Below are 13,611 nucleotides of genomic sequence, written 5' to 3'. Positions count from 1 at the left end.
CACTGCCATGAAGATTGCTCTTTACACGCTGTTTTTCTGCTCTAGTCTGAATACACTGATCAGTGCAGTTTCTGGAACTAAGGACATGCTCCAGCGAACACTGCTGGCTAGATTGCTGTGGATCTGTTTTCTGAATTTCGTAACGTGGAGACACCCCACTGTTTGGGTGTGGGCACATATTTTTTTTGAAACAGCTTTGCCTCATCAGATTAATTAAGGAGTTTTACAGCAAAGAAAACAAGGGCACATGTGCCAAACAACTGAGACTACTCTCACGGCATAAAAGTCTCAAGTTCTTAGCACCGGCCAAAACCGAGAGGGAAGCCTCCTGTTTGATTTCAGCAAAAACAGCATAAGGCATGGAGGAGACCGCATGGAGGACACGAGTACTGCGCTCGTTCCAAATTTCCCATACCATGAGCAGGAGAAGGGAGGACATAGCCCGGCGTCGTCTGCCTCCAGGAAGGCACAAGGAGGCCCACCACTCTTTGGCCAACGTAAAAACGCTCCAGGAGGCCTTCCAAGACAAGCCAGGATGGAATCATCCTCCAAATGCGCATGGAGTACCGGCAAGTGAAGAGCATGTGTGCGGCCGACTCTCCATGGACTTTGAAAAGTTGACAATCACCCCAATTTGGCCAACCCTGGCGTTGCAGTCTGTCAGTTGTCCATATTATATCTCGAAGCACAAGCCATGGAAACATCTTTCATTTAGGAGGGCCCCCGTTGTTCGACACCAACGGGTTCGTAGTTGTAGGAGCAAGGTCGTCAAACTGGGCCCGGTATGACAAGGCGGCATCATAGACGCCGGAGATATTGAGCGTCCTGACGATTGCGTCAGGAGTGTGATCATGCAGCTGAACGGAGGCCATCCTCTCCTAGAGAGCCATAATTTTTTTTTGAAAGACCCAGCATTTCACTGGCTTTTCATTGATTTAGCAGAGGAGAGTTGCAAGAATTTGGTCAAGTGACCAGGAAGAAAACAGAGGAGGAAACAGATCCTCCCCTTGTACATCTAGGGAACTATCTCACGACCAAATCCCCAAACGGGGTCTCGAGACATGCCGCTCCGGCCAAACGCCATTGCTCCAAATCGCTCCTAATCTCGCTAATTACATCTGAAACTCGCGGCGTGGCGCCTCTGAAAGTGCATGCGTTGCGTTTAAGCCAAATTCGCCAGAGAGTCATTCCCATCAAGGATTGCACCCCTCGCCGAGCGGCCGGAGGAGACCGAAGCACCAGGGAGGTGACGATCTCAGTGGTGGATCTCCCGCTTGTCTCCACGTCTGGCCTTAGAGCCTCGCAACTTCTTCAGGACGCCGCCTGCGTCCAAACCCTTCGCGCAAACGGGCATTCCCAGAATAAGTGCACCGATGATTCTAGGCTTCTGGAGCACAGGGCGCAGAAGTATCCGTTCTCCCATCCTCGACGTTGAAGTCGGTCGTTGCACCACAGCTTATCATGGTGGAGAAGCCAGCAGAACATCTTGACATGCCCCGGCGCCCACGTCTTCCAGATCAGTGGCTTGAAAGAGGTCGTGGGGCGGTCGGAGAACTGGATGGCGTAGGCGGAGCTGGCGGAGTATTCAGAGCTACCGCCGCCCCCCGTCCAAGCGATCTCGTCGGTGATGTCCGGCTGCAGCGTGATTTCTGCCTCTCTAATCGCCCTAGACAGATGGATGCACTGTAGCATGATTGTGTCGTTGATTTCGCCGAGCTGAAGGTCGAGTATCGATCTATCCCCCAGAAGCGCGTCGGCAACACTCCGGTTCTTGCGGATGGAGCGCCTGAATATGTCCGGGAATTGGAGCTTGAGCGGGCGACCACCGAGCCAATTGCAGTGCCAGAAGGTGGCCTGTCGCCCACTGCGCACGGCCACAGTAGTTGCCGACGCGAAGAGCGCCCGATCCTTGTCGTCGCACGGCGATCCCAGCCCCGCCCAAGGCCGGGCTGGGTGTGTCCATGCCATCCACAACCAGCGGAGGCGCAGGGCTCTAGCGAAGTGCTGCAGGTCCGGCACGCCCAGCCCCCCGCGATCAGTCGGGGACGCGACCACCTGCCACCGGACCTTGCACTTGCCTCCGGCGAGCCCATCGTCCTGCGCCCATAGGAACCGCCTGCGGGCCTTGTCGACTTCCTTGAAGAATTTTGCCGGAGCCCGAAGAACTGCAAGTGCGAATGCCGGGAGCGCGGAGGGCACGCACCTGACCAGCACACGGCGCCCCGAGAGTGGCATCAGGCGACCCTTCCATCCCGCTAGTCTGGCTCTAATCCTGTCTAGGAGGTATTGCAGATAGACTAGTCTAATCCTGCCTAGAAACACCGGGATGCCGAGATATATAATGGGGAAGCCCACGATCTGCCCGCCAAAATTCTACAAAACGTGTTGCAGGTCGATGCCAGAGCACCTGATGGGTGCCACGGTCGATTTCGCCCGGTTCAGGTTCAGCCCCGTCACTTTGCCAAAACCCTGCAACAGCTCCATGAGCCACATCCTGTCTACTTGGGTTGACGAAAACGACAGCGTCATCCGCATATAAGCTGACCCGCAGCCCTACCACACCCGTTGGGAGCGGGGCGAGGGCGCCGGCTCGCGTGGCCGCGGCGATCAAGCGGTGAAGAGGATCTATCGCGAGGATAAAGAGGAGAGGGGACAGCGGATCGCCTTGCCGTAAGCCACGCTGGTGCTGGATGATGGCTCCCTCCGCGCCGTTGAGGAGACAGGTTGAGGAAGCCGAGGAGAGGAGCAGCGCCACCCAATCTCTCCACCACGGTGGGAAACCGAGTCATTGCATTAACTCCATAAGATACTCCCAGGGGACGCTGTCAAACGCTTTTGCTATGTCCAGCTTCAGAAGAAGTGCCGGCTTGTGCTTGCGGTGGAGCATCCTCACCATGTTCTAAACGAAGAGGTAGCTGTCATTGATTCCCTTCTTCTTTTGGAAGGCACTTTGGGCAGGGGAGATGAGCTGATCGATGACTTTTGACAGGCGCAGGGAGAGGACTTTGGCAATCAGCTTCGCCACGGAATGTATTAAGCTAATTGGCCGGAAGTCTCCCACTGTGACTGCCCCATCCTTCTTTGGGAGCAAAGCAATCAGCGCTCTGTTCAGCGACGCAAAATCCCCAGCAGCCAGGCGGTGGAACTTGTTGAAAACAACCACAAGATCGTCCTTGATCGTCAGCCAACAAGCTTTGGAGAAGGAGCTAGAGAACCCATCTGGCCCCGGGGGCTTCTCCGCCGGCGACGAGCACACAACTAGGGATGGCAATGGGTTGGGTTTGGGGCGGGTGGAGCTGGTCCAAATCCAACCCATGACCCATCTTCCTACCCTCTTCCCATCCATCAAATTATCCATGGGCACAACTTGTGCCCATGCCCAAGCCCGCTGGATACCCACATACCCATGGAGCTCCATGGGCATAGAAAAGTCAGCATGAAGCCTTCCCAAAGATCAAATTAACTCAACATCATTCACTCACAAATGTCAACATAAGCTACATGCATAAGTAGGCAACAAGTAATACGATGAGTCATTAAGTGTGACATACCAGAGGTTGATTTTGCAGCATATAGCTTATGACACCAGTTGCATATTGTCTGCCATTTCCCATTGATTCGTTATTTCTACTGTCACTGGCATATGGCCCCACATGTCATACGGGTATCCATTGCATATCCATGGAGCACAAACTATAACTGTGCCCAACCCAGCTGTTCGTGGGTATCCATATCCACGGACCCATGGGCAGAAATGTGCTCCATACCCTTGCCCAACCGGGTCGGGTATCCATGGGTATCCAGATCCATGGATAAAATTGCCATCCCTACACACAGCCGCCCAGATTTCAGCCTCGGTGAAAGGATTGTCAAGGCCACTGCTGTCCAGCACCAGCAGGTTGATCGTGCATTCTCTGTTTTTCCTTGTCCCCAATAGCTACTGGAAGTGCTCCTGAATCATCTTCGCCTTGTCTTCGTGGGTTGTGGCGATCAGGCCGTCCCCCTGCAGCTGCTGAATGGAATTTTTCCGTCTTCGCGAGCTGATTTTGGCCTGAAAGAAAGCAGTTTTGGCATCGCCGGCCTTCAGCCATGTAACACGGGAGGCCTGTCTTTTCCTGGCATGCTCCAGTGCCGCAAGGCCAACGATCTTCAACTTGAGCAGCTTCCTGAGGTGAAATTCAGATTGGGTCAGAACTCTTCTCTCCTGGGCCACGTCGAAACGGAGCACCACCTCGGATGCCAAGTGGAACTGAAGTTTTGCGTCACTGAACAGAGTCTTTCCCCATATCTTCAGGTCAGAAGCGGTTCTCTGAAGCTTGGTCTTAAACCTCACAAATGGGCAGTCATGGTTGACAGGCCTCTCCCAGGCCCGAGCCACCGTTTCCTGGAAACGGGGGAAGCGAGGCCAGAAGCTCTCAAATCTGAATCTGGCTTTGCGACGAGGCGAGGCGGCGTTTGCATGCAGGAGCGGGCAGTGATCCGAGCAAGCCGTGGATGCCGCAGTCAAAGTGTGGTTTGGGAATAGGGCCTCCCAGTCCATGTTGCAAAAAAATTTGTCGATGCTCACTAACGTAGGGTTTTGGCGCTCATTGCTCCATGTAAATCTCATGTTTTTGCACTTTATCTCCCTTAGGCCGGCCTGATCTATCGTTGCTCTAAACTTTCCCACCAATGGAGGTGGTGAACCCCATCCGAGATGGTGTCTAGATTGGATCTAGTGGTTCTGGACTCTGCGGCGGCTGGATGAATATTTCATCGACTCCCCTAGGGTTTTGGGAATATTGGGGTATTTATAGAGCAAAGAGGCAGTCTGGGGGGCATCCGAGGTGGGCACAACCCAACAGAGCGCGTCTGGGCCTCCTGGCGCGCCCTGGTGGGTTGTGCCTCCCTCGGGGCACCCTCCAGGCGCAGCCAGGGCCTATTATGTTCCTTCTGGTCCAAAAAAATCTCCTTAAAGTTTCATTGCATTTGGACTCCTTCTGATATTGATTTCCTCCGATGTAAAAAACATGCAGAAAACAGCAACTGGCACTTGGCACTATGTCAATAGTTTAGTACCAAAAATGATATAAAATGACTATAAAATGATTATAAAATATCCAAGATTGATAATATAACATCATGGAACAATCAAAAATTATAGATACGTTGGAGACGTATCAGTAGTCGAACGTCTTCGCGATCCAATCACGATCCGTCTACAAACCCCCGATCAAGTGCTGAACGAACGACACCTCCGAGGTGCACACGTGCGGCTCGGCGACATCCTCTCCTTCTTGATCCAGCAAGCGAGCGAGAGAGAGAGAGAGGAGGTAGATGAAATCTGAACCACGACGGTGTGGTGGTGGTGGTGGCAACATAACTCCGGCAGGGCTTCGCCAAGCGTGTACCGGTGAAACGTGAGAGGAGTTGGGAGAGGCAATGGGCAAGGGTGAAGGGTTGGCTGCCCCCATGCACCTCCCCCATCTATATATAGGCTAGGGGGCAGGGGAGGGCATCCAAAACCCATCTAGGGCCGGACACAAGGTTGAAATCCCTTTAAACTTGGAGATAAGATCTTATCTCTAGATTCAACCCTTTAAATTTAGAGATAACACCTTATCTCTAGATTTAAACAACATTTGCCCTGGGGAATGGGGCGGCCAGACTAAGTGGGCTATAGCCCCACCCCTCGGTCCATGTGGGCCCTTCCTAGGTCATTGGGCCCCACGGTGGAACCCCCGAAACCTTCTAGAACCTTCCCGGTACAATACCGGAAAAACTAAACTTTTTCCGGAGCCCAAAATATGACTTCCCATATATAAATCTTTACCTCCAGACCATTCCAGAGCTCATCGTGATCTCCTGGATCCCATCGGGACTCCGAACAACCTTCGGAGTTTCCACTATTAATATATCAATACTACCCTAGCGCTACCGAGCGTTAAGCGTGCGACCCTACGGGTTCGAGAATCATGTAAACATGACCGAGACACCTCTACATTCAATAACCAATAGCGGGACCTAGATGCCCATATTGGTTCCTACATATTCAATGAAGATCTTATCGGTCGAACCTCGATGTCAAAGATTCAGCTAATCCCATATGTAGTTCCCTTTGTCTATCGGTATGTTACTTGTCGGAGATTCGATTTTCGGTATCTCCATACCTAGTTCAATCTCATTACCGGCAAGTCTCTTTACTCATTCTGTGATACAAGATCCCGTGACTAACTCATTGGTCACATTGCTTGTAAGCTTGTTGTTATGTTGTATTACCGAGTGGGCCCTGAGATACATCTCCGTCATACGGAGTGACAAATCCCAGTCTTGATCCATGCCAACTCAACAGACACCCTCGAACATACCTGTAGAGCACCTTTATAGTCTTCCAGTTATGTTGCAACGTTTGGTACACACAAGGTACTCCTCCGGTGTCAGTGAGTTGCATGATCTCATGGTCATAGGAACATATACTTGACATGCAAAAAACGATATCAATAAACTTGACACGACCACATGCTACGTTTATAGTTTGGGTCTTGTCCATCACATCATTCTCCTAATGATGTGATCCCGTTATCAAATGACAACTCATGTCCATGGCTAGGAAACCATAGCCATCTTTGATCAACGAGCTAGTCTAGTAGAGGCTCACTAGGGACACGTTGTTGTCTATGTATCCACACATGTATTTGAGTTTCCGATCAATACAATTCTAGCATGGATATATAATAAACGATTGTCGTGAACAGGGAAATATGATAATAACTAATTTATTATTTCCTCTAGGCCATATTTCCAACAGTCTCCCACTTGCACTAGAGTCAATAATCTAGTTCACATTGCCATGTGATTAACACTCATAGTTCACATCACCATGTGACTAACATCCAAAGAGTTTACTAGAGTCAATAACTCTAGTCCACATCACCATGTGATTAACACTCAATGAGTTCTGGGGTTTGATCATGTTATGCTTGTGAGAGAGGTTTTAGTCAACAGGTCTGCAACATTCAGATCCGCATGTACTTCGCAAATCTCTATGTCATATTGTAGATGCTGCTACCACGCTTCACTTGGAGCAAATGGTTGCTCCACTATACGTATCTGGTTTGCTACTCAGAGTCATCCGGATAGGTGTTAAAGCTTGCATCGACGTAACCCTTTACACTAAACTCTTTATCACCTCCATAACTGAGACACATTTCCTTATTCCTCCAAGGATAATTTTGACCGCTATCCAGTGATCCACTCCTGGATCACTCTTGTACCCCCCTTACCAGACATGTGGCAAGGCATGCATTAGGTGTGGTACATAGCATGGCATACCGTATAGAGCCTATGGCTGAGGCATAGGGGACGACCTTCGCCATTTTTCTTTCTTCTGCTGTGGTCGAGCTTTGAGTCTTACTCAGCTTCACACCTTACAACTCAGGCAAGAACTCCTTCTTGGACTGATCCATTTTGAACTTCTTCAAAATCATGTTAAGGTATGTGCCCTGTGAAAGTCTTATCAGGCGTCTTGATCTATCTCTATAGATCTTGTTGCCCAATATGTAAGCAGCTTTACCCATATCTTCCTTTGAAAAACTCCTTTCAAACAACCCTTTATGCTTTTCAGAAATTCTACATCATTCCGATCAACAATAGATGGCGGCATCATCGACATAGAGCGAGGTGCGCGGGAAAGGGCGACTCCCACGCAGCCGATGCAAGTCATCGTGGCGGGTGGCAATCTCAAGAATGTGCTGCAGGTGATTAATGGCGAGCATGAAGAGGAGGGGCGACAATGGGTCGCCCTAATGCAAGCAACGTCCATGAGCGAGAGGCTGACCCGGGATCCCACTAAGGATGACTCTGGACGAGGCAGAACACCATAATGCAGCAAGCAAATCTCTGAAACGCGAAGGAAAACCCAACCGCCGCAATAGGTCAAACATGTACTCTTAGCTGACATAGCCAAAGGCTTTCTTGATGTTGAGCTTGCACAACAGGGCCAAGTTTTTGTGTGCTAGAGCCTACGAGCATAGTTGTGAACAAAAAAGGAAGTTGTGTGGATGATCCTTGTCTTGATAAAAGCACTCTGAGCTTGGGAGGTGAGCTCGTTCATGAAAGGAGCAAGCCGGGAGGCCATCATCTTGGCAATGATTTTTGCCCAAGCTCTCACACATACATGTATACTTGCTTCCTAATTGTCCTCTTATCATAAGAAATTAGTACATTGAATTGATTTGCCCCTCCTAACATTACATGAGACGATTAGCCCCCTTTTATCTCGAATTTCTAGTTTCTTTTAGCAAAACATAATATAGAAGAAGACACATATACCACCATTGCCAAGAGAAGAAGAAGAAAATGGGACAAACCACTTAAACAATGGCTCGCTCGTCAAACTCTAAGAGCATCTCCAATAGATGGTCCAAAATTTGGCGGTCCAAAACCGGAGATCTAAAATTTGAACCGCCAAAAAGTGCGTTTTGGAGCTCTGAAAAAAGCTCAAGTCCAACAGATGATCCAAATTTGCAACTCCAATAGATGGTCCAAAATGAAGATGAAAAAAAATATGAAAACGGCCGCGCGGCTGCTGCCAGCCACTGTTCAGCCGCGGTTTTGCATTGAAATTGCAACTAAAATTTGAAAATAAAGTGCATCATCATAGTTTTAATCAAAAGTGCATCACCATCATAGTATCAAATTCGTCTACCAAAAGAGCATCGTCTCAATTAGAATTTTTGGCCCTAGAAATTGAAATGCACATTAATATTACTCATGCGGGTCATCAACACCACCGGTGTTGTGAACCGTGATACGATCATCATCTCCACCACCGTCTTTGTCGACGTTCTCAACAAGCGGTGAACTCTCATTGCCGTGAGCACCACCGGAACCATCTTCATTGCGTCCCATGTTGCCGCCATATCCACCTCCAACGCCACTCATGTTGCCGCCATAGCCACCTCCCAAGCCACCCATCATGTTGCCGGCAAAAGCACCTCCCATGCCGCCAAAGCCACCTCCCATGTTGCCACCGAAGCCACCTCCCATGTTTCCGCCAAATGCACCACTCATGGAACCTCCAATCATGTTCATGTAACCACCCATGGCACCTCCCATGGCACCACCCATGGCACCACCCATGGCATCTCCCATGCCTCCTCCCATGGCACCTCCCATGCCTCCTCCCATCATCATTTGCCTCATGAGCATTTGCTTCTTCATGAGCATTTCATCGCGACAAAGTTCAACATATGCCTTTGCCTTGGCATCAAGAGTTGATGTGTCCACAAACATAAACTTGAGTGTCCTCTCTTCTACCATCTTCCTCTCGTCGGCCGCGGCCTTCTTCTCCTCTAGGTCCACCTTCCTCTCCTCGGTCGCGGCCAACCTCTCCTCGGCTGCCGCCCTCTTCTCCTCGGCCGCCGCCCTTCGCTGCTCGGCCTCACTCCTCTCCTCTATTTCCTTGAGCTTCAACATTCTTTTCTCTTTGGCATACTCTTTCCTTGCCGTGACAATGGCATCAAATCCTTCCTTGAGATCATTGTCTCCGGCCTTGGTTCCCTTCGCTTTCTTGTTTCCATCAGGCCTATACGATTTTGTCGTAGAGTGAGGAGTGGGGCTCGTCTCCTCATTGTCGACATCTTCTTCATCCTCAACCAACACACTCTTCTTCTTCGACGGTTCAAAAGTCTCTCTAGTTTTCCACTTCTCCACATCCTTGAGCTCTTTGTAGAAATGATGAAAAGTGAAAGCTTTTCCTTTCCTTTTCTTCTTCTCGCCTTTCATGTTCCTCTCCCGAATCAATCCTTGTGCAATCATTTTCTACAATAAAACATATCATCATCAACATGTTAAACAAAGAGGAAATATTTGACAAAGCATGGACGAAGAGGAAATATTTACCGAATCACTATCACCGCAACCACTTGGGTTCATGCGAGCAATGTTTGACAAGCGACCGGCCCACTTTGAGCATTCGGCGTTGATGGTGGACCAGCGTTGGCGTAGAGAGTCGCTCGAACGGAAGATACCACTTGTGTTGTGATACGTCTCCAACGTATCTATAATTTTTGATTGCTCCATGCTATATTATCTACTGTTTTGGACTATATTGGGCTTTATTTTCCACTTTTATATTATTTTTGGGACTAACCTATTAACCGGAGGCCCAGACCAGAATTGCTGTTTTTTGCCTATTTCAGTGTTTCGAAGAAACGGAATATCAAACGGAGTCCAAACGGAATGAAACCTTTGGGAACGTGATTTTCTCACCGAACGTGATCCAGGAGACTTGGACCCTACTCCAAGGAATCAAAGAGGCGGTCACAAGGGTGGGGGGGTGCCCCCCTAGGGCGCGACCCCTGCCTCGTGGGCCCCTCGGTGCTCCACCGACGTACTCCTTCCTCCTATATATATACCTACGTACCCCCAAACAATTAGATACGGAGCCAAAAGCCTAATTCCACCATCGCAACTTTCTGTATCCACGAGATCCCATCTTGGGGCCTGTTCCGGATCTCCGCCGGAGAGGGGCGTCATCATGGAGGGCTTCTACATCATCATAGCCTCTCCGATGAAGTGTGAGTAGTTTACCTCAGACCTTCGGGTCCATAGTTATTAGCTAGATGGCTTCTTCTCTCTTTTTGGATCTCAATACAATGTTCTCCCCCTCTCTCGTGGAGATCTATTTGATGTAATCTTCTTTTTGCGGTGTGTTTGTTGAGACCGATGAATTGTGGGTTTATGATCAAGTCTATCTATGAATAATATTTGAATCTTCTCTGAATTATTTTATGTATGATTGGTTATCTTTGCAAGTCTCTTCGAATTATCAGTTTGGTTTGGCCTACTAGATTGGTTTTTCTTGCCATGGGAGAAGTGCTTAGCTTTGGGTTCAATCTTGCGGTGTCCTTTCCCAGTGACAGAAGGGGCAGCAAGGCACGTATTGTATTATTGCCATCGAGGATAACAAGATGGGGTTTATATCATATTGCATGAATTTATCCCTGCACATCATGTCATCTTGCTTAAAGCGTTACTCTATTTTTAACTTAATACTCTAGATGCATGCTGGATAGCGGTCGATGAGTGGAGTAATAGTAGTACGTAGATGCAGGCAGGAGTCGTTCTACTTGTCTCGGACGTGATACCTATATACATGATCATACCTAGATATTCTCATAACTATGCTCAATTCTGTCAATTTCTCAACAGTAATTTGTTCACCCACCGTAGAATACTTATGCTCTTAAGAGAAGCCACTAGTGAAACCTATGGACCCCGGGTCTATTCTCATCATATCAATCTCCATCACTTTATTATTGCTTTTCTTTTACTTTTGCCTTTTTCTTTTTACTTTGCATCTCTATACCAAAAATACCAAAAATATTATCTATCATCTCTATCAGATCTCACTCTCGTAAGTGACCATGAAGGGATTGACAACCCCTAATCGCGTTGGTTGTGAGGAGCTATTGTTTTTGTGTAGGTATGAGGGACTTGCGCGTGGCCTCCTACTGGATTGATACCTTGGTTCTCAAAAACTGAGGGAAATACTTATGCTACTTTGCTGCATCATCCTCTCCTCTTCGGGGAAATCTAACGCAGTGCTCAAGAGGTAGCAAGAAGAATTTCTGGCGCCGTTGCCGGGGAGTCTACGCAAAAGTCAACATACCAAGTACCCATCACAATCCCTATCTCCCGCATTACATTAGTTGCCATTTGCCTCTTGTTTTCCTCTCCCCCACTTCACCCTTGCCGTTTTATTCGCCCTCTCTTTCCCTTTCTCCTCCTCTCTTTTCCGTTTGCCTTTGTTTGCTTGCCTTTTGTTTGCTCATGTGTTGGATTGCTTGTTTGTCGCGATAGCTCAAGATAATACCAAATTGTGTGACTACACCAATACCAACAATAATGATTTCCTTAGCACTCCGATTGCTCCTCTTGCCAATACTGAATCTTGTGAAATCAATACTGCTTTGTTGAATCTTGTTATGAAAGATCAATTCGCTGGCCTTCCTAGTGAAGATGCCGCTACTCATCTGAATAGCTTCATTGATTTATGTGATATGCAAAAGAAGAAAGATGTCGATAATGATATTGTTAAATTGAAGCTATTTCCTTTTCGCTTAGAGATCGTGCTAAAGCTTGGTTTTCGTCTTTGCCTAAAAATAGTATTGATTCTTGGAACAAGTGCAAAGATGCTTTTATCTCTAAATATTTTCATCCCGCTAAGATCATCTCTCTTAGAAACGACATTATGAATTTTAAGCAACTTGATCATGAACATGTTGCACAAGCTTGGGAGAGAATGAAATTAATGATACGTAATTGCCCTACTCATGGTTTGAATTTGTGGATGATTATACAAAAAAATTATGCTGGATTGAATTTTGCTTCTAGAAATCTTTTAGATTCGGCCGCGGGAGGCACTTTTATGGAAATCACTTTTGGAGATGATACTAAACTCCTAGATAATATTATGGTTAATTATTCTCAATGGCACACTGAAAGATCTACTAATAAAAAAGTGCATGTGATAGAAGAAATTAATGTTTTGAGTGGAAAGATGGATGAACTTATGAAATTGTTTGCTACTAAGAGTGTTTCTTCTGATCCTAATGATATGCCTTTGTCTACTTTGATTGAGAATAATAATGAATCTATGGATGTGAATTTTTTTGGTAGGAATAATTTTGGTAACAACGCGTATAGAGGGAATTTTAATCCTAGGCCTTATCCTAGTAATCCTTCTAATAATTATGGAAATTCCTACAACAACTCTTATGGAAATTTTAATAAGATGCCCTCTGAATTTGAGAATAGTGTTAAAGAGTTTATGAATTCACAAAAGAATTTTAATGCTTTGCTTGAAGAGAAATTGCTTAAGATTGATGATTTGGCTAGGAACGTTGATAGAATTTCTCTTGAGGTTGATTCTTTAAAGCTTAGATCTACTCCTCCTAAGCATGATATCAATGAGTCTCTCAAAGCCATGAGAATTTCCATTGATGAGTGCAAGGAAAGAACTGCTAGGATGCGTGCTACGAAAGATGCCTTTATTAAAGCGTGTTCTTCCAATTCCTATGAAAATCAAGATGAAGATCTAAAAGTTATTGATGTGTCCCCTATTAAATCTTTGTTTTGCAATATGAATATTGATGAAACTGAATATGATCTTCCTTTACCTAGAAGGCGTTCCAAAAATTCGGAGTATTTAGATCTTGATGATGAAATTGATGAAAGTGGGATTGAAAGAAATAAAACCCTAGATGTTGATAAACCCACTATATTGGATTTCAAGGAATTTAATTATGAAAGTTTCTCTTTAATTGATTGTATTTCCTTGTTGCAATCCGTGCTAAATTCTCCTCATGCTTATAGTCAAAATAAAGCCTTTACCGAACATATCGTTGATGCCTTGATGCAATCTTATGAAGAAAAACTTAAGTTGAAAGTTTCTATCCCTAGAAACCTTTATGATGAGTGGGAACCTACTATTAAAATTAAAATTAAAGATCATGAGTTTTATGCTTTATGTGATTTGGGTGCTGGTGTCTCTACTATTCCCAAAACTATGTGTGATTTGCTAGATTTCCGTGATTTTGATGATTGCTCTCTAAACTTGCATCTTGC

The 13,611-nt window shown here is 46.9% G+C and overlaps 2 protein-coding genes across 2 annotated transcripts; both read right to left on the bottom strand.

Annotated features, from left to right (window-relative positions):
* Positions 1-1,311: 1,311 nt before the first annotated feature.
* LOC147958211 (uncharacterized) lies at positions 1,312-2,235 on the bottom strand. The gene has a single exon (XM_087531993.1). It carries the CDS (start codon positions 2,233-2,235, stop codon positions 1,312-1,314), a length of 924 nt encoding a protein of 307 aa, XP_087388119.1.
* Positions 2,236-8,745: 6,510 nt separating this feature from the next.
* LOC147958210 (uncharacterized) lies at positions 8,746-9,456 on the bottom strand. Its single transcript, XM_087531992.1, has one exon. The coding sequence runs from the start codon at positions 9,454-9,456 to the stop codon at positions 8,746-8,748; it is 711 nt and encodes a 236-aa protein (XP_087388118.1).
* Positions 9,457-13,611: the final 4,155 nt, after the last annotated feature.

This window comes from Triticum urartu, chromosome 7A, assembly GCF_056163025.1.
Source record: "Triticum urartu cultivar PI428250 chromosome 7A, HENAU_Tu73, whole genome shotgun sequence".
NCBI classification, from domain to species: domain Eukaryota; kingdom Viridiplantae; phylum Streptophyta; class Magnoliopsida; order Poales; family Poaceae; genus Triticum; species Triticum urartu.
Note: the sequence above shows the minus strand (reverse complement) of the source record. Positions and strands in the feature narration are given on the sequence as shown.